General features: G+C 34.8%; 2 protein-coding genes across 5 annotated transcripts in view; both read left to right on the top strand.

Moving 5' to 3' along the window:
• The window catches only part of LOC137490010 (uncharacterized), a 692,802-nt gene that overhangs the window by 95,373 nt on the left and 569,955 nt on the right, over window positions 1-27,474 (top strand). The gene's annotated exons all lie outside the window — the stretch shown is intronic.
• Window positions 1,093-27,474, top strand: part of gucy1b1 (guanylate cyclase 1 soluble subunit beta 1) — a 37,622-nt gene continuing 11,240 nt past the window's right edge. The window contains 10 exon segments of the mRNA NM_001251945.2: window positions 1,093-1,270; window positions 1,688-1,761; window positions 2,744-2,844; window positions 2,991-3,109; window positions 3,976-4,173; window positions 10,808-11,038; window positions 12,155-12,271; window positions 12,899-13,032; window positions 13,945-14,142; window positions 26,084-26,321. Coding sequence (NP_001238874.1) covers window positions 1,268-1,270; window positions 1,688-1,761; window positions 2,744-2,844; window positions 2,991-3,109; window positions 3,976-4,173; window positions 10,808-11,038; window positions 12,155-12,271; window positions 12,899-13,032; window positions 13,945-14,142; window positions 26,084-26,321 — 1,413 coding nt within the window. The 5' untranslated portion in view covers window positions 1,093-1,267.

The following is a 27,474-nucleotide window of genomic DNA, read 5'->3' on the forward strand; positions in this document are numbered from 1 at the left end:
ATTTGATTGTGTATTATTATTCAATCAGCCAAGGCTCGAACCAGCGACCTTCTTGCTGTAATGCGACAGTACTACTGCGCTACTGTCGCCCTATTATTGTTATTATTATGATTATTATTTGTATTATTATTATTAATATTATTACTATTATGATTATTATTGTTATTATATTTTTAGATCTCAAAAGTGGAAACCGTTTAAATCATTTGAAATTATTACTATTATTATTATTAGTAGTAGTATTAGTATTTTTATTATTGTTATTATATTTTTAAATCTCAGAAGTGGAAACCGTTTAAATCCGTTAAACTAGAATGTATATGTAATATATATATATATATATATATATATATATATATATATATATATATATATATATATATATATATATATATATATATATATATAATATATATATATATATATATATATATATATATATATATATATATATATATATATTATATATATATATATATATATATATATATATATATATATATATATATATATATATATATAYATATATATATATATATATATATATATATATATATATATATATATATATATATATTACATATATATATATATAATATATATATATATATATATATATATATATATATATATATATATATATATATATATATATATATATATATATATATATATATATATTACATATACATTCTAGTTTTAGTTCTAGTTTTTTCGTTCTTTTCTAAGATAACCATATTAATTATTTAGATTCATTACAATCTTGCAAACTGTCTAAGTAACTCCAATGATAATATCTTCTGACAGAATTCAACTTGCTGCTTGGTCCATGAATATTAAAAGGGTCATGCTGGAGTTGCTTGGTAACCTTAGCGGAGTGTACAAGACGTAACCTAATTAATATTCATAACTTTCAACCATATTAAGAGTCTCAATCTGCAGTTGATTGGCGCCCATCTACTAACGTTTCACTCACAGCCAATCAGAATGGTCCTCCACACAAACGTCATGTTGCGTAATCAATATTCATGAGCCGATCCTTCAACGTAGTATAATTCTGAATCCGGGATCTAGCGTAATGCAAATGCGAGAACCAGCTGTGTGTACTTTTTGCATCCTCGCGCTCCCGTTGGCTACATCCTTTGTCAATAACATAGCGCTCGTTTCAGGAATGGTCGTTTCATCCGTAACAGCTGTACAGTTTGTCAGTGCTGGTGTTTAGTGATTTAATACATCAGAAACCGGGGATTGGCGAATTAATCGAAACATGGTATGTAACGTTAGCAATAATATGAATGCAGTTTTACATGCGCTACATTTTATTCTCTAGTCGCCATTTACGTAAATATTTGCTTTATAGCTTGCGGTAGACTGTGTAAAACGAGGGAATTAAGTCATTACTCGAAACTACAATTCTGTTTCATAGGGGAATATTGATCGTGTGATTAAATCATTGTGTGATTAAATGTTGAATTCCAGGGCCGAAAAGCTCATGTTTTCGTTTACGCAAAAAAAAGCACAAGTGTATGTCTGTATAGAAGGAACGCTGAATATGTAAACAACGAAAAGGCAAATATGCATTCATCTCTAATTCTGTCAAATCTGTCGTGTATACGTAACGTTATAGATACATAAATATGTTTTAGGTTTGAATTTTTCAACTGTACATTTTTGTCTTTTTTTACAGTATGGTTTTGTGAACCACGCGTTGGAACTTCTGGTGTTGAGAAATTATGGTCCAGATGTGTGGGAGGACATTAAGTGAGTTCAAAAATATTTATGTTTTATCTAAGATTTTTTTTTTCAATTTTGTTTATAATTTTATGTTTTTGTTTTAATAGAACTGCATATACAGTTATTTGATTTTAACTTTAACTTAGAAGTGTGTGTGTGTGTGTGTGTGTGTGTGTGTGTGTGTGTGTGTGTGTGTGTGTGTGTGTGTGACCATCATTGTGTATAGTACTTTCAAAAATGTAATTTGAAATCTTTGGAAATTAAATATAATTTCAGCAATTGCAATTTTATTCTCAGAATTTTTATCTAAATGCATTAAAAAGTGGAAAATTTGTTGCATTTGCAAAAACAATATATGATCAAATATGTGAGTTTATGATATCAATAACCCAGTTATTACTACCATATGCTCTTTTTCATTAGTTTACAGCATGAGAAATCACGTACACAATGTCGTGGGGTGAGGTCATAATATGCGTACAACTTTTTCCTATTGCACAGAGAGTTCAGCTTTATTTAACTTCCTCCTTCTCTTTGACATGACTTTTAAGAGCAGTCTTTTCAAGTCACAGCTGTTCTTAAGGTAAACATATGTTTTAGAGCCTGTTTATTCTCAAGTCATGAGCTTGAGTCTCACTCTGTGTTCTGGCAATGTTAAAGTAGTTGGACTCAGTCACTGCAGCGTTTTTTTAGCCGCGTTCAGTATTATCTCAAGGTTAGCAACGTATCTCAGTGCACTGTACCAGACGTGATTAATGATGTTTCTATTTCTATTTTTAGGTTTTGTTTTTACAAGCGTTTTCCCTTCATGATTCTAATGCGACTTTTTGGCTGAACTGCCATTTGGTCATCATTTTGAGTCCTATAAGCTACATTTTAAGTGTAAAAAATGTTTTTAATTTGATAATTAAAAAATAATTACTTTTTCAAAATCTGTTTTGTTTAATTAATTAATTACTTTATTAATTAATTAATTCATTCATTCATTTATTCATTTTTTTTATTTCAGGAGAGAGGCTCAGGTTGATGTAGAGGGACAGTTTCTGGTCAGAATTATCTATGAAGATGCCAAAACATATGACCTTGTGGCTGCTGCAAGCAAAGTTCTAAGTAAGAGTGTTTATCTTAGATTTTTTAGTTTTTAAAGATGGATAAATAACTTCTTTTCTTTTTAGCTCACACGTTATATGTTATAACTTTAAAATATAGTGAAATTATGTAGTGTAATTGAAAAAATGTGGTTTCTTTTCTTATAGAAATGGATGCCGGTGGTATCTTGCAAATGTTTGGGAAAATGTTTTTTGAGTTCTGTCAGGAATCTGGGTACGACACCATCCTGCGAGTGTTGGGCTCCAATGTCCGTGAATTCTTACAAGTAAGAGGCTTCTGTTTTTATCAGCCAAAAATCATCAGTAGCAATGTTGAGAAAATGGCACAAGCAATACTGACTGTTCCCTATTTCAAACATTCCATGTAACATAGTCTAGTAAAAGTGATTTTATCATTAAATATATATAATATAATATAATATAATATAATATAATATAATATAATATAATATAATATAATATAATATAATCTTCTTTTTTTAAGTGGACAAAAAGGTCCATGTCCAAAAATAAATATTATATATTATTATTTTATTTTACACTGATTTTAGTATTTTCATCAAAAGCAGATCTAATTATAACAAACACCAAACATTTTTCAGATTTATAACTGTTTAAATGCTGGTTTGTTTACAAAAAAAAAAAATTCAGGTGTTTTTTTATGGGGAAAAAAGTTTCCATACACGTTCCCTTTCAAATTCCCAGTATTCCAGTACAGTATTATACACACATAACATTTTGAGTACACACAGAATACCCACAGTCTAACATCCATTTTATTGTACTCACACAATTACAGACGCATATTATATCCAGTCAACTTTGTAATAGACTATAATGAGCAGTATATTTTCAACCGTTTTTAAATATTGAATATTTATATAAATATTAATAAATTTAATTTAATTAAATACTGCCTTTTGCCATATGTATTAAATTTAATGGAACTTTCTGCCCGTTTGAGTTGATACATGGTGGTGTTTGTTATTATGCAACCCTGTCTTAGCATAAAAGCTTTTTACTTTGCTAACTATGTGACTGCCTGGATATGGATTTTTTATTTTTTTGTCGGGCTAAGCAAAAATCTTCTCTTTGCATTACCACATTCAGATCATCTTGTTCTCTCTTTCAGAATCTGGATGCATTACATGACCATCTGGGCACTATCTATCCTGGCATGCGTGCTCCCTCCTTCCGCTGCACGGATGCAGAGAAGGGGAACAACCTTATTCTCCACTATTACTCTGAGAGAGAGGGTCTTCAGGACATCGTCATAGGGATCATCAAGACGGTTGCACAGCAGATTCACGGAACTGAGATTGAGATGAAGGTTGGCTTGAGCATTGATCATGATCACATACAAATTTTCCTGGTAGATTAATATGGTCATATTAGTTAATACACAACAAAATCATATTAAATATAACAATAGCTACGTTTCCATCCACCTATTTTTATGCTCATTTTGGAAATACATATAAAAAATGGGTTGATGGAAATGCCAAGATGCGCATAAACATATGCACAAAAACACAAAAAAACATATGCGCATATCTGAGCAGAATAAACTTTTTATTTGATAAGAAAAGATGCGCATAAACTATAATGGAAACACTTTTCCCAAGCAAATTCCAGTATGCGCATTAAAAAATGTTATGTGATTTTGTTATTAGAGATCATGTGATCATTAAAATGTGTGTGGATGGACAAACCAGCAGGCAGAGCACATTGTAAAACATCTGAAATGTCGTTTTGGTCATTCTAAAATGTCTTAACCGTTTCAGTATTAGTTCAGACTGCATGATTTTAGCCCCGATTTTGACTAACCGACAGGTTTTGAGAAATCGCCGACAAATGCCCGAAATCACGGGCAAATCGGTACTTGTGCACGCGAGTAACAATCACACAGTGTGAACTATCAAAGACGTGATCTGAAAGAATCGCAGATGAGTCATCATTGCCTGTGAGATATTTGGCATGTTAAATGTTTGTAGCTGTTGGCGATTCAAATCTTGTGAGCAATACCACAACCGAGTCAAAAAAGAAAGTTAAGGAAAAATGGCTAATTCTCTTTAAGCCCAGGTGAGCAGATATGTACATTTTCTACCCCACTAAAGGCTTCTTTCCCGTTATGTTGTTAATAACAAAAGATATACTACGTGTTTTTGGTTGTTTATAGTTTGGACGATGTTGTCGGCGATTCTTCCTATTTTAAAGTCATGCATCCTACAAATCCATCCTGTAGTGTAAACAAAGCAGCGACAAAACGCTAGCACAGAGAGTCATGCAGTATGAAAACATCTGTGACATGACTACTTTCAAAATCATGCAGTCTGAACTCGGCATTAGTGTTATTATATCATTAATGATCTCCAGAACTGTCAAGTGTGCCTGTGCTCCACGTCTGACGCCTTCTAACGCCACCATGCGTTCATAGTGTGCCAGCATTGTCTTGTGAGGCGTCATTTAGTCATTTATTAAACAAAGAAAATATTCACGAAGGTTTTTCTATCGCAGCAAATTTTGTTTTCACTGTTGATATTTGGCGCCAGTTCATTAGGAAGTGATGATTTTGTTCTCTTTGACTACTTGGATGAAAACACTGGTTTATTCGCATGTTTTATGTGCGATATTCTAGTTATGCGCATAAATTTTATTTGCATCTTTGGATGCAAACTTACTGTAGCAGACACGGACACATACACACACACACACACACACACACACACACACACACACACGCATGCATACACACACACACACACCCGCACACACAAACAAACAAATGTGCGCATGTACGCGTACACACACACACACACAGCACACACATGCACACGCATGCATGTATGTTGTCTAAATGTTTTAATAATAATTTACATCATATATATCATCCATTCTGTAGATCATTTGATTACATATTAAAATACTAAGGATTTAATTAAATTAAAGTCTAAGGATCACTCATAACAGTGCAGCCCCCAAATACAAATCAATTGCAATTATACATTTTTTGTAATAAAATGTAATATTGTCACTTATTCTTTTATTCATTTTAGTAAATACAGGGAGGAAAAGTGTGTAAATACACAGAGGAAAAGTGTGTTAGTTCCATTTAACATACAGTATGAATGGCACTGGAACATTACTGTAACCATAATTTGACATTTTCACCAAAAACTTTAAAGTAGAATCTTTACATTTAATATACATATACATATATATATTTATGTACATAAATCCCTATTATGAATGTAATGTGATGCAGACACCAAGATGCAATGCCTTTTCTACAAAATTAGTGGCTACTTTTCATCTTGGGGGCACTAAATGAACAAAATGTGCTTTAAAAAAATTTGTCATTTTCAGTAGAATTACTTTGAAGCATTTCAAACATTCTTTACATTTCACTACTTCAAAAAAGTATATTTTTGAGTAAGTCAATTAGTTTAATTATTTTTTATTTAGTTCAATAAAATGCTTTAAAGATATTTAATATTTATTTATTTTTTTACATTTAATATTTTGTAAATTAAAACCTTTGTATTATTTGAGCTGTAAAACTGTTTAAATGGTAATTTAGCACGATAGCATTTTTTAAAAAGTAACCTTATTCCACAAATAATTTACTCAACATACTGTATGCAACAGCTTACAGTTTTTTTTTTTTTTTTTTACATATTTTCCAAATAATGTTTAATAGAGCAAGGAATTTTTCACAGTATTTCTATTATATTTTTTTTCTTATTTTTCTTATTCTTATTTTTATATATTTTTTTCAATATTTTTAGCCCACTTAAGCATTTTTTTTCTTTTTCGAATGGCTACAGACGTGGGGTATTTGCACACAGACTTTTAATTTCAGTCAGCCAGCCAGGGCTTCCGGTGAATTGTCATCCATATAAAATTACACAGCTAATGACGGTGCAGCGTTTAAATGGTTTTCGTCTTTTTTTACGCTTTAACAACCAAATGAATGCTTAAGTCTATTTAACTGATTATATCTGAATTACATTACATCAATGCTGTAAAAGGACCCTTATGGAATTGAAAATAGTCACATAAAACATTGGTGGAAAAACACTAGCTGTGTATAGAGCCCATTGCCTTATTAATCTAATTAACCTAGTTAAGCCTATATATTGAACTTTAAGCTGAATACTAGTAAATACAGTCATAGCACTAATATAGGCAAGCCATGGCCTGATGGTGAGAGAGTTGGACTTGTAATCCAAAGGTCATACAGTAGGTTTGAGTATTGGTACCAGCAGGGATTGTTGGTGGGAATATCCACCTCAATACCACAGCTGAGATGATTCCCTTGAGCAACTATGGACACCCAACTGCTCCCCGGGTGTGTCTTCAAGGGTGTAATTTTGGATAAAAGCATCTGCAAAATGCATAAATATAAATGTTTAAAATTGTGTTGAACAATCTTCCTTCTCTTAAACAGAAATTGGAGAAAAAAAATGGAGGGCTAATAATTCTGACTTCAACTGTATCAATGCTTAAATTATAGAGACAGATTAGACTCAATAATAATTCACGCAAAAGACACGATGTACACATGCGTAGCCAAATTCACGTGCATAAAATCAAATTTAAGTGCGTAAAATATTTATTTATATTCACAAAAAAATTTCACGTGCACAAAATCAAAATACATTTTTATAAAATACGTTTCACAAATGCAAATGTATAAGAGTGTACAAAAAGTTTTGAATGTTTAAAACTTGCGAGTTCATCCTGAATGAGAATGTGCTAATCCTCTTTCACGTACGACTCCCCCTGGATACGTGTGTGTGTGTATTTTTGAGACTCTCCTGGCAGAGGCAGGGCAAGTCGTACCTTTCAGCAAATCAGATGAGAGCTGTAGTCAATGACACCAACTCTGCGCTTCATTTGCGCAGACTGTTTCTCTCCAGCATGGCAAACGGAGAAAGCAGCAGTCGCACTTGTTTTCATTTGTTTAATTATTTGACCATAGCCTCACTCTTTTTATCCATCCATCTTCTTATTGTTAAGACATATAAAATTGTAAGGTTGTTGAACATTTGAAGTTCTAAAGCAGCTGTTTTCTTTAAAAAGACTTGATAGTGTAATTAGAAACTGTATTGGAAATGACCTTATTTTAATATAGTCAGTCGTGAACTGATGTGGGCCGGTTGAAGGCTTGAAACTCCAGGGCTGAAAAGGAGTCCCACTCTGGCCCTGATTATATCCAATGAATGTAAACAAGCTGTGCAAATGAAGCGCAGAGTTGGTGTCATTGACTACAGCTCTCATCTGATTGGCTTAAAGGTACGACTTGCCCTGCCTCTGCCAGGAGAGTCTCAAAAATACACACACACGTATCCAGGGGGAGTCGTACGTGAAAGAGGATTTGCACATTCTCATTCAGGATGAACTCGCAAGTTTTAAACATTCAAAACTTTTTGTACACTCTTTTACATTTGCAAATCGTGTTTTGCATTTGTGAAACGTATTTTATGAAAATGTATTTTTGTTTTGTGCACGTGAAATTTTTTTGAGAATATAAATAAATATTTTTATGAATTTGGTTTTATGCACGTGAATTTGGCTAAGCATGTGTACATCGTGTCTTTTGCATGAATTTCTTTTGAGACTAATCTGATTCCAAATTAAATGCAGAATGTAATTTTAAAACAGACATTATAGTGCAAGTGTTAAATTCTACAATGGTCAAAACACAATTTGATGTAAACCAGAGGTAGGTTTAGTCTCATTCTTACTGAGCAGGACGCATCGATAAACAACATTATGATGAACTCCCTGCGGTTTATCCTTTGTCACCGCTTTCAGTCTCTGCCTTATTTTCCAAATAAATCCCACTCACCCAATAAGAGCTAATCATCCCCTAGACAGCAGACTGCTCTTTCCATTCCTCTCTCTCTCTCTCTTTCTCTCTCTCTCCATCTGGGCTTAGTGTGAAATGAGGGAGTCCAATCGACAGACCCTCGAAACGCAACACCTGACTTGTTGAAAAAATGTTAGCTATCGTCGTCATGGAGATGGCAGGGCAAAGAGACAGAGACTTGACGTCAGTAAAATGGGCTCAACTTCAAGCTGAGAGAAAAAAACAACAGCTTCTCTGCATGCGGCTTCATGATATTATATCTACAGTAAAAAAGGGAGGTTTCATGGAAAACAGAGAGACCGATGCAATGCTCTGCTCTGTGTAAAAAAAAAATACAAAACTATTTTCATATTTTATTATGCTAAACATTGATGATTAAACACTCAGAGCCACTTAAAGCTGTAATTTCTCTTTGCTTAGTCTACATGCTACGCAAGGACTGAGAAATGAGATTGCTGACTTTGGACACTTAACACATAACACATAACAAAAGAATCACAAGAGACCATTAGACCACTCGACACTGTCTTTTGTCTTCTTTATAGTGATTTTGGAAAGTATAAATCTGTTTACAACCAAAATAATTTTTACTCCTTGAAATCAAGGTTACATTGAACGCATTACCATGGAAATGACTGGGGCCACGTTTTGAGGATTGAAATCTAACATTTAATCTAATCTTTAATCTAACATTGTATAATACTTCTGTTAAAGCCTTTGTGATATTTGATCCACATTGTTGTTTAAATTTTAATTTAGTCATAAAATTTATAGCATTTATATTGTGGGATCTCTGCATACACAGACAACAAAAAAGGTTAGAAATTGTGTTTTTTTTTTCACACTTTAGACCCTATCATACACCCACTGCAATAAGGCGCAAGACGTGTTTGCCGCAATTTGTTGCTTTTTTTTAGACCAGTGCTGCCCTAATTTTCACATTTTGCACCACATTGTTTAAATAGCAAATCAATTCATGCCACTTCGTGGACTTATGGGCATGCTGGTCTAAAATAGAGGTGTGTTAAAGTTAATTGTTGGCGCGTTGCTATTTTGAGGAACTGAAATAGATTGCGCCATTGACCATCGAAAATCTAACCATCTAAAGTCCAGCACAGAGCGCGTTAGTTATGCGCCTATGTGGGTTCAAACGCTTACACTTTGCTTAATACACACAAGATGTACAGCAATACACAAATATCTTTACATATGAAAAAATTTAAGGATGGAAATGTTACAATTTTTTTTCTACATAAATATAAAAACCACAACCTCATGCCTTCTTCATCTCAGGGGGCTTTTTTCAGTTTATTCATGACAATTTACATTTGTATAATGTTATTATTGGTTGCAGTAATATTTATTATATGCATATTTATATTTGTTTCAATAAAAACAAGTTTAGATTTGTCCACTTGTTGGGTTTTGGAGACATACAGTATGCGTCACTATGGATACAGTGTGTGTCACCTAGGAATAGGATGTTTGTTTGGATATAACTCAGTTTTTCAACCACACTTCGTTATTATTGTTAATTTTTTTGTTTGCTAGAAATTAGAACTGAATTTAGGACTAGTTTTGAAACAAATCTTTGCACTTAACTAACAAAATGAAATATGTATGCACACAACACCGTTTCCTTATCCATGAACGTAAAGGAGTAAAGAGTAAAAGTAAAGGGGTTGGGGAGTTAGGACCATTCTAAGGGCCCATACATTTAGGGGGGCTCCAGAGACATTATCAAGGGCTCGCGCCAACCACCCAGCGATCCGCGATCGCTGCCACTCACCCAACCAACAACCTCCTCACCCATCCCTACCACCAACAGGAATGTTTTTGTATTACTTGTGTTAGCAAATGTACTTACAGGCTCATGTAGATCATCTCAAATAAGTAAAAAAGTATTTTCTTGTTTATGATTTATTTTATTTCAGTATAGGTTTAGTTTTATCATCCCATCACTTTCTTTCAGCATTACTTCCAGCATTTTCTTTCTGTTTTCTTCACACCGTGGGGTTCCTTGTTTAATAACAGGAAATGCAAATCCCCAAATGAGATTCTAAATCTGTTATTTGTGGGGGTGTACCAGGTCATTCAGCCGAAGAGCGAAGAATGTGATCACATTAAGTTCCTGATTGAGGAGAAGGACTCGGAGGAGGAGGCGTTTTATGAAGACTTGGATGGTTTTGAGGAGAATGGGACTCAAGAGACACGAATCAGTCCATACACCTTCTGCAAGGCTTTCCCCTTTCACCTGATGTTCGACAAGGACCTCATGCTAACACAGTGTGGCAACGCCATCTTCAGAGTCTTGCCACAGGTTTGTCTATTCAAAAATAAATTTTGCCCAGCTATTAAGTGACTTTTGCTGCTATGTGCTGTGGACAGACAAAAAAAAACTGCCTAGAACGACTTTAGGTGGTCCTGAAAATATCACACCTTAGAATGTTCATCAGCCAATGAGAATCAAGCATTAAACAAGCATGTAGAGTATTCACCTTATTCTTAACTCTTTTTAGTGATTGTTTTAGGACTTCCATTTCATTTGCCTATAGAGGAAATGAATGTAATCAAATACAATAAAAAAACTAAATACAAAAAAAATCTTAATGTTAGGGCTGCACAGAATATTGTGCATATTCCGCATTAATATTGCAAGTGTGTGCATCAAAAACCGTCACATCGCAAAATATGCAATCTTGAGCCTGAATTGTATTGACCAGGAGGCACTACTAATTTTAACCATAAGGGTGTTAAAAGTTTAGCATTTGTATGTGTTTTTATGGCTTGTGACTGAGCATTTCAAGAGTTTAAAACATTTGGACACAAACAATCTTGATGTTTGAAATAACAAAGTTGAATTGTATTAATTGCATTAATAATTAATTATTTATGCGATTTATGCAAAAATACACATTTTACTTAATAAGAATTTTTGTCTTGTTTCTAGTCCAAATATCTATATTTCAAAGCAAAAATAAGATTATTTAAACCATATTTTTATTTGATCTAAGAATTTTTAGATATTCAGACTAGAAATGAGACAAAGCAAAGTATGAAAAGCATTTATTTGCAATTTGATTATTCAATTTCTGTACCTGATTGCCTAGAAAACCCTCAATTTGTGCAATTCAAACCATCTTGCGAAACTGTATCTATAACAAAAAAAATCAATGGCAATTTCATTTTTTTTTACAATATGGTACAGCCCCAAATAATGAAATAAGAAAATACCTGTATTTGCAACATCAAGCAGCATGAGAGCGGAAGTCTCAGGACAATTAGGTTTCAATGGCTGCGCCCACTCCTACTTGAAAAAATAAGGTCAATAAGGCCACTTAAAATAAAGTGGGACTATGGTTTCTGCTATAAATATAAAATCAGAGATATATGTAACATGTGATGGATGTAAATGTCAAATTGTGTCCTCTTCCAGCTGCAGCCTGGCGTCTGTAACCTGTCCTCAGTGTTCTCTCTGGTTCGGCCGCATATAGACTTCAGTTTCCATGGCATCCTGTCTCACATCAACACTGTCTTTGTGCTGCGGAGTAAGGTCTGTCTGCCCAAACCACATTACGTACCGTCTGATATCAAACCGCAAACTCTAATGTGTGGTTCATATACTGCTTTTTTGCCACCCTGAAAAATGTACTCCATTATTCCCCAGAAGCTTTCAATAGGGTTTGGGTCAGCTGGTGATTAATTCATGTGTAAATATGAAGCCTTCTTTAATGATATGTGTCATAAATCTTGTTTTTGTTTAATATGGAATATGGTTATATACAATATGGTTGTTTAAGGGAATAATTTCCCCCCAAATAAAAGTTTTTGAATCATTTGCTCACTCTCAACCTTTTATATTCTAAATCTGTTAGAGTTTCTTTTACCCATTGAACACAAAAAGAAGATATTTTGAATCAATTAGGCTTAAAAGAATAGAACAAACAACATAATAACCCAGAAACATATTATTCACTCCAATGAAGAACACATCATAGACTATCATAGAGATAGCAAAATCATTGCTACATCAATAATGAAAACAATCAATAATCTGGAATGTGCAAATCACACATTTACATAAGATGCAGCAATACAGGTGGACTGCAATGCTTGTAAAATATATGAAAAAATTGTGATTAAACCGCATGACACAAGGTGTGGTTTTGCTTTCATGTAGGAGGGCCTGCTAAATGTAGAGACGGCGGAGAATGAAGATGAACTCACAGGAACAGAGATCAGCTGCCTTAGACTAAAGGGCCAAATGATCTCACTTCCTGAGACGGAGAACATCCTATTCCTGTGCTCGCCAAGGTAGATAAAAAAATAAGGGCAAAAAAAAAAAAATGTTACCACATATCCGAGGTTTAAATTTTAATTTAAATTCTTTCTTTCTTTCTTTCTTTCTTTCTTTCTTTCTTTCTTTCTTTCTTTCTTTCTTTCTTTCTTTCTTTCTTTCTTTCTTTCTTTCTTTCTTTCCTTCTTTCTTTCTTTCTTTCCTTCTTTCTTTCTTTCTTTCTTTCTCACTGTAAAAATATGACTAAATTAACTTGACTATATATTAAGGACAACAACATAGATTCAAATTTTAAGAGACATTTTCAGTTTTCGAAGTGCATGTGGACATGTCATTCATTTATACAAAATGTTTTTGTTATTTATCCAATATGTTCATTTTTGTCCATTGCTTCTTAGATCAAAAAATGGTTAGCAATGTTTTTATTGTTATAAAGGAGGAGTTATAAGCAGCAGTTGGGCCACTATCTAAAATGTTCACATTCCAGCCTTTCTATATGCAGCTTAAAAGCCAAATCCCAGGGGAGTTTTTTTTTTTTCATTTCAAGCACTATGTTTGCTAATACCTTATCTCATGCTAGTGTCTGTCTGAGATGAGATGAGTCCACTTACAGTAAAATGAACAGGTCACTTGGTTCAGACACTCTTTCACTGGCAAACATGACTGCTAGAATAATCTGTGTCCTTCCTGCTGGTTTAGATTGAATCGTTTATTCATTTTTTTTTTTTTTTTTAAGAAACAGCAATAATCCCCATGGCGTGCTCACAGAACTTGGACAACTTATTAAAATACATGTGCTGGAAATATTTTCTTACAGAAATGTTTTATTAATTAATTAGATTCTTTTGCAGATAAACTTTTTTCTAATTGACATTTTGACTTCCTAATTGATGGGCCTGATCCAGTGTCCTGTGATTTACATATATCAGTGTTATGAATCTGGATGACCTGACGAGGAGAGGGCTTTACCTGAGTGACATCCCTCTTCATGATGCCACCCGTGACCTTGTGTTACTTGGGGAGCAGTTTCGTGAGGAGTACAAGTTGACCCAGGAGCTGGAGATCTTGACAGACCGTCTGCAGCATACACTCCGAGCACTGGAAGATGAGAAGAAGAAGACAGACAGGTCAGTCCAGCAACATTTGTCATTCAGTCATCTCTGAATTCTTCTGAATATCTATTTGGATGCCAGTTTTAATTGCGAAACAACACAATCACTACCATAAAACTGTTGTCTTTGTAAAGGAAAAACGCTGAACACATTCAGGCATTTTTCCTTTCTTTCTGTTTACTGAACTAGTCTGCAGTCAATACACAGCAATTACTATGGTATAAATACAGCACTACAACATACAAAAGGGAGAGATCAACTGAAAAAGTCACTCACCAGTTTTATAATGATTTGATCAGCTGTAGTTTAAAATTATGATGGGTTTTTCCTAATCCAAGGGATTTTAATGTGGTCTCTGCCGACATTTTGTGGATGGACAACAGCAACCGTCTTTGCTCTGCTTAATGACAGGCTAATAGCCACTGAATCGCTCTGTCTCTCAGAAATTATAAATATTTTTAAAATAGGCACTATCCTTATACATAAACTACATATTTGCAATCAAAACAACAACATTTTTTACTAAAAAGACTCAAAATTACATTATGTTGTCCAACAGCAGCAATATTTGTCAAACTGTAGAGTGACCTCTGCTTGTTGCTGTATGTGGGTGGAATAATACAAAAGGGTGAAGGGTGAAGAGGCTGGACCAGTGCTGTTATCTACAGAATATTGCACGCCTATCAGCCAATCAGATTCAAGAACCAGACAGAACTGTTGTATAAATATATATATGAATATATATATATATATGAGTTCAGATGCAAAAACCTCTCAGTGCCATCAGTACTTTTCTCTTACATTGAGCATTTTTACAGTATGTCCATGTACAGTTATTTTATGTTAAAAGTGATGGAAACTTTGCTATAAAACTGGGATGGGAACTTTGCTATAAAAGTGACATTTTTGAATTAGGACAAAGGAGCCTGAGAAAACGCTAATATTAGAAGAAAATTTCAGATGGTATTTAGAGGTTTTTGCAACTTCTAATTCTTTTTTCTTCTAATATAAGCATTTTTCTCAGGCATCACTTATTTTCTCATGGTTCGTTCAAAGACCTGGTCTCTCTAAACTTCCACTCTTTGAGAGCTCTACTCTGCCCTGATTTGTGTTATACAGATTTGTTACAAACCTACATAGGCTTGTCCAGGGAGTTATCAGAAGTGTTTTTTTGCTAGTTCAGCCCAGTGCAGGTATCATTTTCACATCCTGAGCTACGTTGTTTAAATAGCAATTGCATTTGCGCCCATTTCTGTCTGTAAAGGAGGTGTGTTATTGCGAATTGTTGTTTTGAGGCAGCTGAATTAGACCATGCCATTGACCAGCTACATGCATTGCGTATTACACACAAAGGGATGTGCAGCTGCACATACATATTTATTCAAATATGAAAAATGTAAGGATTATAATATAAAATATTATTATTGTTTACATAACCATAAAAGCCGCTACCTCCTTCCACACCTACTTCACTTTAGAGAGCTTTGGTGGAATCCAGCTTATAGATGATCTGCACCATGCACTTAGATTTTTATTATGCAGCTCAATATGTGAAAAATCATAATGGGGTACTTTAGATGTTTTGTTTGAAGTTTGTTGTATTACAAATATTTAAAATCAGGTAGCTGGTTCTGTGAGGGCTGTTAAATTTAGGTGAAAATCATCAAAAATGTAGTAACTGGCAACTTAAAAAAATGCTGGGAGTGAAAGAGTTAAAAGATCTCTGTTTTATCTGCCAGCCAGAGTGGCAGCTCACTTTGAAAGTAACTACTGTCATTTAGAAGGAAGACATTCATTGATATTTTTGAGGAATAGATGAAGAAAAAAAGATGGTAAGACACGTGTCTGATCCTAATCATCACTGTCATTCCACTACTTCAGTGGCATCCAACGGGGCCACTTTTCATGCTTACATTCTTATGCCAGAAGCTGCTTAGAGTTAGTTTTTCAGGGTGTCTCATTTCTTATGTTGCATTTAATTTATATTAATTTGATACACTTATTACTTCTTAAAAGGATTGTTCACCAAAAATTATCATTTACTCACTATTTGCTTTTTTAAAGTTATTTTTTTTCTGCTGAACATATATATATATATATATTTTTTTTTTTTTTTGAAAACTAAATGAATACATGATGTGGCTTCTAATGACACAATGAGCTTATATCAAACAAAAAACAATGGGCTGTTATTTAAAACATTATTTTCTTTGATCCACAGCCTGCAAACAGTCCTGAACCCATTCACAACAGTCTAGAACATAATAGTCAAATAATCATTTATGTCAGATGTTGGAAATTTATTGAAAGTCAATATTTTCCAATGAGATTAAATACATGAATGGAATCTTGTGTTTTTATGTTGCATGCAGCACCCAGGATTGGCACAAACATCATTATGATGAATTAATCAACATAATCGTCCTCTTTCTATCTCTCTCTCGCTCTCTTTCTCTCTCTCTATCTCTCTCCATTTTAATCAAACAAGTCAGCTTGTGCCTGCATGTGTGGAAGGAATGTTGTTGTGGATTAAAGATAATAGTGGCATTACTAATGTTGCACAAATATCATTTCACTTAATAAAACTTTAACATATAATCAGGAAATAATTTAGTTGTGCTTGAATATGTTTTTTCTCATCCGATAAGTGATTGAATAAGAGAGTGTAAGAATTTTACTCAAATGTTAGATAGCAATTGACTGGTATTAATCACAGAGGAAATAGTAAATTATCTAAATTTGAGATGTAAACATCTTCATGTTATAAAAAACTGTATTGTGTCGTTTCCCATATCTTTAAAAACAATTTGTACATTTGTTAAGATATAATTTTTTGTATTCACTAAAAGAAGACCTTGGATAGGCTTTATAGGAGTTTACAATGTTCAATCATTTCCAGGGAAATAAAATAAACAGCTCATCTCCTCCTCTGCATGTCATCATTACCTTTGTACAGTAATCTGTAAATTGCATTACATTTCAATCAGACCATCTCTTCCTGTCTAAATGGGTGATTACACGAGGCAAGCTGTAAATAAGCTGTAGTTCTACAGTATGCGAGACCATGTGCAAGGACCCAGATCCAGACCAATACACTGAGTAATGCAGCTAAGGTCACTCATGACTAAGACCCTATTCCAGATGGCACACTTTTCCCCTACAGTCCTGCTTTGAGTCTATAATTTGGTGATGTAATGCTGCATATTTTGTTGCAAGGGTACCCATTTTGAAATCTGATTTATTGAAATATATGCAAATTACATATATGACATATTAGTTTTGTGTGTGGATTTAACATACATAAAATATATGTCATTAATGCAACATACAGTTAAAAATGAAATTATTCATGAGGAATTTCTGGCTTGACTGTATATTTCAAGATATTTGCCATTTACATATATTTTTTGAATTACAAATATGTTCAAATATGTTATATGTTATTATATGTTCATATGTGGCCATGAATGAACATTTATACAAGTATAGCCAATATAATTGAACATATATAATTGAATGCCCATTTTCGCAATATTTTGAATTATATGACATATATTTTATATATGTGAAATCCAAATATAAACTTGTATGTCTTATATAGTTTGCCTATATTGTCATAAATCAGAATTGTATATGCGTATAATGATTTAAAAGAAAAATGATTGAAATCCGTTTCACTTTGATTCCCCTGCGAACAGCTTTTTAGAGATGGCTGTCTTTCTTTTTGTGCTTGGAAAATGAGGCTGTATTTGCACTCTCCATGGGGAGCCAGTCTGCCTCGGTCTGTAAGCTCTGTGTTTGTTTATTAAATCTGGTGGAGAACCTTGAACATCACCAGAGACCCTCTCTCTCATCCACACAGACAATAAATTCCAGCTAAAGCTGCTGCACAAATGCTTGTGTACAAGTTTAGAGTCTAGTCAGAATTTCAAACATGACTTGTTCTAGGTACTTTTTAGGTTATTGTAAAATATATTTTGGAAACAGATGAAGGGTCTGTTCTTTGTATATGGATTCCTCAGTTGCTGGATTTGGTTATTGATGACTTGACATGATCCAGGATCGCTTCATTCTTCAAAACTTATCCGAGAGTTGTTGACACATCAACAGTTCTGGTAGCTCAAACCTGCTCGGTAACAGGCTCATTTCATATAAACAGGATTAGATTGGGTCTTTTCAAGCAAAGATAATACTAGAAGTATGTACCGAATGCTGGTATTTTCTTACAGTTGTAGTTATATACACTTGGGAAAATAGTAAATATATATATTTTTAACTATATACAGTACAGACCAAAAGTTTGGACACACTTTCTCATTCAAAGAGTTCTCTTTATTTTCATGACTATAAAAATTATAGATTCTCAGTGAAGGCATTAAAACTATGAATAAACACATGTTGAATTATATACATAACAAAAAAGTGTGAAGCAACTGAAAATATGTCATATTCTAGGTTTTTCAATACAGCCACTTTTTGCTCATGGTGAGCTTCAAGAGGTAGAAAACTCTTTGAATGAGAAAGTGTGTCCAAACTTATACAATCTGCACTCGAAATAAAAGTACAAAGGCTGTCACCTGCTGGTGGTTCAGAGAAAATTTATTGATATTAAATTTTTAAATACAACTGCGTACAATCGCTTAAGTACAATTTGTGTATGATAATACTACACTACTAACACTCGCAAAACACGGGAGGTACGCTGCAGGCGTAATCCTCACAACCCGTTCAATACATGTATCTGCTATTTCACAACTCTCTCTCTCCGTGAGCCTCTGGATTTGTCAATCAGCTGTTAACAAGGCAGATTTTATTACCTCCATAGCTACATATTCTGACTATAATCTCATGGCTCTAACTGAGACCTGGTTGAGGCCGGAGGACACTGCTACACATGCTACTCTTTCTGCTAATTTCTCTTTTTCCCACACTCCTCGTCACACAGGGAGAGGGGGTGGGACTGGACTACTAATTTCCAAAGAATGGAAATTTACTCTGATACCGTCCCTGCCAACAATCAGCTCCTTTGAATTCCATGCAGTCACCATTACCCACCCCTTCTACATAAGTGTGGTTGTCATCTACCGCCCACCAGGTAAATTAGGTCACTTCTTAGATGAACTGGATGTTCTTCTCTCATCTTTTTCTAATATTGACACTCCCTTGTTGGTGCTAGGTGACTTCAACATTTACGTTGACAAACCGCAAGCTGCAGACTTTCAGACTCTGCTTGCCTCTTTTGACCTAAAAAGAGCACCTACCTCTGCTACCCACAAATCAGGTAATCAGCTAGACCTTATTTACACACGACACTGCTTCGCTGATCAAACAATAGTAACTCCACTACAAATATCGGATCATTTCCTTCTGTCTCTCAACATCCACATTACTCCTGAGCCGCCACACACTCCAACACTGGTTACCTTTCGCAGAAACCTACGATCTCTCTCACCCAATAGACTATCGACCATTGTTTCAGACTCTTCCTCCATCTTGCAAACTCTCTGCACTTGATTCGAACAGTGCCACTGATACACTCTGCTCCACACTAGCATCATGTCTAGACCAATTATGTCCTCTTGCATCCAGGCCAGCCTGTGCCAGTCCTCCTGCACCCTGGCTCTCGGATGCTCTCCGTGAGCATCGCTCAAAACTTCGAGCTGCAGAAAGAATTTGGCGGAAAACTAAAAATCCTGCACAGCTCTTAACATACCAAACTCTTCTGTCCTCTTTCTCAGCTGAGGTTACTTCGGCAAAGCAGACATATTACCGTCTGAAAATCCACAATGCCACTAATCCTCGCCTACTTTTTAAAACATTTTCCTCCCTCCTCTATCCTCCTCCTCCACCCGCATCCTCCACACTTACTACTGATGACTTTGCTACATTCTTTTGCACCAAAACTGCAAAAATCAGTGCTCAATTTGCTGCACCTACAACAAACACGCAAGATACACCACCAACACCACACACACTCACCTCTTTTTCTCAGCTCTCTGAGTCTGAGGTGTCCAAACTTGTGCTATCTAGCTATGCAACCACCTGTCCACTCGATCCCATTCCCTCTCATCTCTTGCAAGCCATCTCTCCTGCAGTCATACCAACACTGACTCACATGATTAACACATCTCTTGACTCTGGTTTATTCCCCACTTCATTTAAGCAGGCTAGGGTAACCCCACTGCTAAAGAAACCCAACCTGGACCATAAAACTACAGACCAGTATCCCTGCTTCCATTCATGGCCAAGATTCTGGAGAAAGTAGTGTTCAATCAAGTCCTGGACTTTCTTACTCAAAACAATCTCATGGACAACAAGCAATCCGGCTTTAAGAAAGGCCACTCAACTGAGACTGCCCTGCTCTCGGTCGTGGAGGATCTCAGACTGGCTAAAGCAAACTCAAAATCATCAGTCCTCATCTTGCTGGATTTGTCAGCTGCTTTTGACACTGTCAACCACCAGATCCTGCTATCTACGCTCGAGTCACTGGGCGTTGCGGGCACTGTTATACAATGGTTCAGATCTTACCTCACTGACAGGTCATTCAGGGTGTCTTGGAGGGGAGAGGTGTCCAACCTACAGCATCTAAACACTGGGGTACCTCAAGGCTCTGTTCTTGGGCCACTTCTCTTCTCCATCTACACATCATCTCTAGGACCAGTCATCCAGAGACATGGATTCTCCTACCACTGCTATGCTGATGATACCCAGCTATACCTCTCTTTTCATCCTGATGATCCCTCGGTTCCAGCTCGCATTTCAGCCTGCCTGTTGGATATTTCACACTGGATGAAAGATCATCATCTTCAGCTGAACCTTGCAAAAACGGAAATGCTTGTAGTTTCTGCCAACTCGACTCTACACCATTACTGCATCCAAAATGGTGAAAAGCCTTGGAGTAACGATTGATGACCAACTAAACTTCTCTGACCACATCTCTAGAACTGCTCGATCGTGCAGATTCACACTCTATAACATCAGAAAGATCCGACCCTTCTTATCTGAACATGCAGCTCAACTCCTTGTTCAAGCTCTTGTTCTCTCCAAACTGGATTACTGTAACTCTCTACTAGCTGGGCTTCCAGCTAACTCTATCAAGCCTCTTCAACTGCTCCAGAATGCAGCAGCACGAGTGGTCTTCAATGAACCTAAACGAGCACATGTCACTCCGCTGCTACTCCGTTTGCACTGGCTGCCAGTTGCTGCTCGCATCAAATTCAAAGCTCTGATGTTTGCCTGCAAAGTGACTTCTGGCCTTGCTCCTTCTTATCTGCTCTCGCTTTTGCAGATCTATGTGCCCTCCAGAAACTTGCGTTCTGTGAATGAACGTCGCCTCGTGGTTCCATCCCAAAGGGGGAAGAAATCACTTTCGCGAACGCTCACGCTCAATCTGCCCAGTTGGTGGAATGAACTCCCTAACTGCATCAGAACAGCAGTCACTCGCTACTTTCAAGAAACGACTAAAAACTCAACTATTTAGTCTCCACTACACTTCCTAATCTGTAATTGCCTCTCTGAATATCACACTAACTGTACAAAAAAAAAAAAAAAAATACTAATACTACTAATACTTCCCTTCTTAGACTTTACAGACCTGAAACTTGCTTATAGCACTTATTCATTGTTGCTCTTGGTTGTGTAAATTGCTTCCTTGTCCTCATTTGTAAGTCGCTTTGGATAAAAGCGTCTGCTAAATGACTAAATGTAAATGTAAATGTAAATAATAGACATGCACAATATGTGACTTTTTCAAAAAAGCAATAATACATTTATGCAGTCATGAACATGTTTTAACAGTTAATATGACAGTGATTTGATGATTCACAAAAGTTGCAGACACCTTTACCAATATCAAAATGCTTTTGTGTTGGTTAATTAATTTAAACATCCTTTTATTCTTTACACCTATTTAGAAAACAGCTACTATAAAACAACTATGACTACCATAATAAAGAAAATCTGCTCTAACTGTAAAACTAAATAAATTGCCAAACACTCTTCACACATGAAAAAGTAAAGCCTGTAGCTCACAACAAATGTGGAAATGTGGAAATCATATTTAAATAATCGTTTATTATGAATTTTATATAATTTTGCTCACATGGATTATTGAATATTAATCAGATGATGTTATTATAAACAGTCACGCAGTAGGTAGTAGTGTCGCCTCACAGCGAGAAGGTCGCTGGTATCCATGTATGTGTGTGAATGAGTGTGTATGGATGTTTCCCAGAGATGGTTTGCAGCTGAAAGGGCATCCGCTGCCTGTGGCGACCCCGGATTAATAAAGAGACTAAGCCGAAAAATAAATGAATCAATGTTATTACGCTTCTGTGCCATCAGCCAATCGTCACATTGCTGATCATGATTTTGAGGATTGATGGATTTGTCCTTCTCAACACGCACAGCAATCTCAGATCAGTTCATCCAGACGTTTTAATCTGATTCGCGAACTTGTTTAAAGAACCAAATTAGCCAGAGATCAGTTATCAAGATTAAAAGATCAAGCATCTGCCAAATTATCTTAGATCATTTAAGTGAGGTCCGAAGAACGGACCCCAGGTAATTTTTTCATTTATGTCCCAAATTGCGTAGTAAATGTGAGTAAAATGTGAGTGAAATGTGAGCAGCTGACATGGTAATGTCCTTCTAAGCATACATGTTATTTCAGTCGATTTCAAATGTACATTGCCGTTTTTTTCAGTAGCCCACGTGCATTTCTTGGAAACCTGGATGTCTGTGACCTGTTGATAACAGGTGAACAAATGGGCTGTATTCTAAATGTGCTGAAAAGTGCGGCTTATCTTCACTAGCAGATGTTCTGCACTTGAACTTGTACAGTTGGTCAGTTTAGGACACTGAGATGTGATTGTGCCATTTTTTTTAAGGTTTATGAAAAGAATTTTAGAACATGCTATTTATATGCAAATTCTGTACTAGTGGTTTTCACCTCATAGAAAATAGCTTTTGACCATTTGTATTTACTGTGAATCAGGCTGTTTATTTATTTATTTTGGACTGCATACAGGGCCAGTACAGCTTTTATTATTTATGATGTTTGAGCAATAATGTGAAATGTTTTTATAAATAGCTTGTTTGTATTCTTGCAACAAGGTCTTAACTGCAGCAAACCCGGCAATTTCTATCCATAATTTAACACATTTAGGAGTTTTGTCCAAAAAAGTAATGCTTAAGTCAGTTACCATGGCAATACAACCAACTTATTTGGGAGAGAGAGAAAGACATGTTTTCCCAGAATTTTTCACTGAATACATTGGAAAACTAATTTGTTTGGGATTAAAAAGATAGCATTTTAGCTAATCCTGTAAACTATTACTTGAACCTTACTATAATAATAAAGTCATACAGTGTAGATTGTGTCAAAGCTGCTTTACAGTGATGAACAGAAAGACAGAAATCAGAAAACATTTATTGGTCAGACATATTAAATATTTCATGTTATCTTATTTTTTTTATATAATAATCACTGATCAAATAAAAAAAATATGCAAATATGTACAGTAAATTGTAAATTTTTTACTGGAGTGTTCAAATCTAAGAATACAATATGAATCAAATCCAATTGGTTTTTTGTAATGGTTAGTTTTGCTTCCAGGAACTTCGTCAATGCTTCAAATATCAATGCTATGTGTCACGAGTTTCACAAATGAATATAGCAGAGAGGTTAGAGACAGGTCCGAGGGCTCTTTCTCTTCTCTTATCTGCAATATCTGCGTCTCTCTCTTACCCACTTCTGTCCTTTAGAGTTGTCTTGTCTCCTCCTCCGAGGAGGATGAAATGAGCCTTTGTTTGGGAGATGGGATCTGCCACCTCAATCTCCCAAATATGAGGTGCTGATGCAGATTTTTTGCTCATGTTTCTGCAATTAATATAATAATATTAAATAAGAAATCTGTAGGCCTGTTCAGCCCACATAACATTATGTCGGATTAATGACTCATATGGAGGAACATTTGTCTCATTATCTCCAACTTGAAAAATCATCTACAATGACCTCAGTTGATGATGGGGCCCAAATACAGTTGAGAACTTCTTTGGGCCTCTGACCTGTCTCTCTGCACCACCAATGAGGTGGCCAAGGCCATTGACCGCTCAGTGGTGGCTATCATGGATATGGAGATACAATTGTGCCAAAATCACGCAAAGGAACAATGTCATTCATTCAGCCTTCAGTCTAAGACTTCTGGGGCGATATTTAAAGCATCGTCAAAGTTCCATGAAGAGGAACGTCCCAGGTTACGACTGTAACCATGGTTCCCTGAGGGGAACAAGATGCTGCCATTGTTTTGACAAAAGCCCAGGCTGTATAAAGCTTCCTGATATGACATCACGTGAAGCAGTGATTTACCACCCAATTCTATTGGAGTGATTACACATGTGCTTCAAGACTTCGACAAACACAAAATGTTCTCATTAGCAGCATTTTTTCCCTTAAGTGAACCATAGTTACAGTTGTAGCCTGAAATGTTTTTTTTTGTAATGGTTTTTACAAAGGCTGTCATAACCTCCTTCCATAACAGATGTATTTAAATAAATGATTAAATAATCAAGACATCGCTAACAGCTTAAGTAAAACTTAATGAATACTAAAACTATTAAAATATTCTGAAAAATGCTCATTTAACCAGAGACAAATGCTTATTTCTCTGGTTAGCTAACAATTGAGTCAAACTAGTTCTAATTAGAAGCTTTCACAATATAGCTGCTACTTCGGATTGTATTTTCTCAGCCACAGTGATATTTAGCACTACAAGATGTCATAGCTGATTTAATCTACATTTTTGTTACAATGCTTATACATCAATGTACCATTATGTTGTAATACCTTATCTTGAATTATGGCATCCTCCATTCTCCAGTTGTTGATTTTAGAGGGTTGTTCTTATAACTGACTTCATACAACTACTTGTTATGAAAGGTCCTCGAAATAAAACACAAAGCTTTCTGAGATTAATAATGGAGCTGCACCATTTAAGTTTTAATAATGTTTTATTCGTGCAACATCGAAACAGCATACGCTAAACATTGATCTGGGGAATTAAGAATTAATTTTGAGAAAAAGAGAAAAAAAAAAGTTGCTAATTAAGTTCCACAAATTAGATGGTTAAAAGAACACTATTTGTTCAATGCACACACACATACGCACATACACAGTTTGAGGTCAGTAAAATTTGATTTATGTCTTTATTGAAAATCATTTAAAAACTAATTAATGCACTGAATTGATTAACACTTACTGTAAATGCAAAAATACTGCTGTTCCTCTGAAGAATCCTAAAGATGTAGCACAGTTTCCACAAAAATAACACATAATACCAAACAATTTCAGAAGACTTATTACAAAGAAGACTAAAAATTCTGCATTCCATCACAAAATTTTTTTAAATATATAAAAAATTCATAGGTGAGAATATCAGTGATTTTTATGTAACCACTGCAGCCTTGTTAAGCATAATAGACTTAAACAGAAATAGATATGCTTGTAAAAAGAAAAGTATATTCATAAAGAGCCTATAATGATGATCATGCAGTGATGAAAATAGGTTTAAAATGCCTTTTGATTATAGAGGTTAATATTTGTGTTTTTTTCCATTGGTAGAATGAAATATAAACAGAACAGATGGATGAATGTCTGAATGTTGAGAGCCAGTACTCAAACAGCTCTGTGGATAATTAGCACTCAACCTTCAGGGGAAGCACTGTGTCTAAAAGAATGAAATGATGCACATTATTCTATGGTCAGCTGAAATGAATTTCACAAAAAGATTCATTTAAGTCTTTTTAACAAACCTTTTGCCAAACAACTGTATTGCTTTGAAAGAGCACAAACCAGTAAAATATGAGTCAAACATCTTTTGTTCAGTGACATTGAATACAATGAATATATGTGTTTCACAGAAGAGTTCACATTTTAATGATGCTGTCTTTGTTTCAGGTTGCTGTATTCTGTTCTGCCTCCGTCTGTAGCCAATGAACTGCGGCATAAGCGGCCTGTGCCTGCTAAACGATACGACAACGTGACCATTCTTTTTAGTGGCATTGTTGGCTTCAATGCATTCTGCAGCAAACATGCATCTGCAGAGGGAGCCATCAAAATCGTCAACCTTCTCAATGACATCTACACCAGATTTGACATTCTCACCGATTCTCGGAAGAATCCTTATGTGTATAAGGTGAGTAAATTTCGACCCTGAAATTTGAAGGATGGAAAAGCTAGGAAGAAAGTTATTGTAAATATCATTGGAAATGTGTTCCTCAATCTACATTTTTGCAAAATGTAAAATATGTTGTTCTGGGTACGTTACGTTGCACTTCACAGATGAAAAATCCACTAGAAAATACATTCCTTTTGTTTTTTATTTTATTTTATTTTATTTTATTTTATTTTATTTTATTTTATTTTATTTTATTTTATTTTATTTTATTTATTTTGTTTTATTTTATTTTTATTTTGTTTTGTTTTATTTTGTTTTGTTTTGTAAAATGCTTTATATCACAAATACAACACAGTTGCAGAGCAAACTGACCACACCAAATAAGTCCATATGTACAGTAAATAACCATAGACATCTTTTAGTTGTTTTGTGGTGTTGTTCAAAGAACTGCACAGAAAATAATAATTTATTTATTTATTAAGTATTATTATTATTATTATTATTATTATTAATATTATTATTATTAATAAAGATATTATTTCCCTGTAAATATTATTAGTATGAAAAGAAGCAAAAGTTGTTGGCATCCCACTGCCCTGCTGCATTCATTTTGTCTAGAAATTGCACTTAAACTTACGTTGAAGTATGTTTTCTCAGATTCATAAAAGTGGAGGCTTTAGCATGGATTTTCAATGAACCTGTGTTCAATTTTACTGAATACTGAAAAGGCCCTAAAATGAATAGGCACATACTAACATCTTAAACGTGCTAACAAATATATGCAGAGATATTTTTGGCCATGTCCAGAGATATTAAGGACACAAAAGTAACTGCTCTTTCTAATTGTGACTGGTCTAAAAATATCTTGACAAAAAATGGTCTCAGGTACATGAACAATTGCTTGTGAGAATGTGTGTTAGCCACAATGCTTAATGTTATTCCTATTGTCACTTTAAGAAAACCTAATAAAAGTGTCACTTTTAACTCATGTAATAAAATTACCAGTTACAACAGGCCAGCTACAAAGTTCAAAGACAAAAAAAATCTTTTATGATGCATCATTATATGATAAATCTTTTACGATGTACCTAATTAGATCAATAAATGACTGACTATATTTAGAGCAGAGTGTGAAGCTTATTGTAGGTCAAGTGCCAGATTGAATCATCTA

This window comes from Danio rerio, chromosome 1, assembly GCF_049306965.1.
Source record: "Danio rerio strain Tuebingen ecotype United States chromosome 1, GRCz12tu, whole genome shotgun sequence".
In the NCBI taxonomy this organism is placed as follows: Eukaryota; Metazoa; Chordata; class Actinopteri; order Cypriniformes; family Danionidae; genus Danio; species Danio rerio.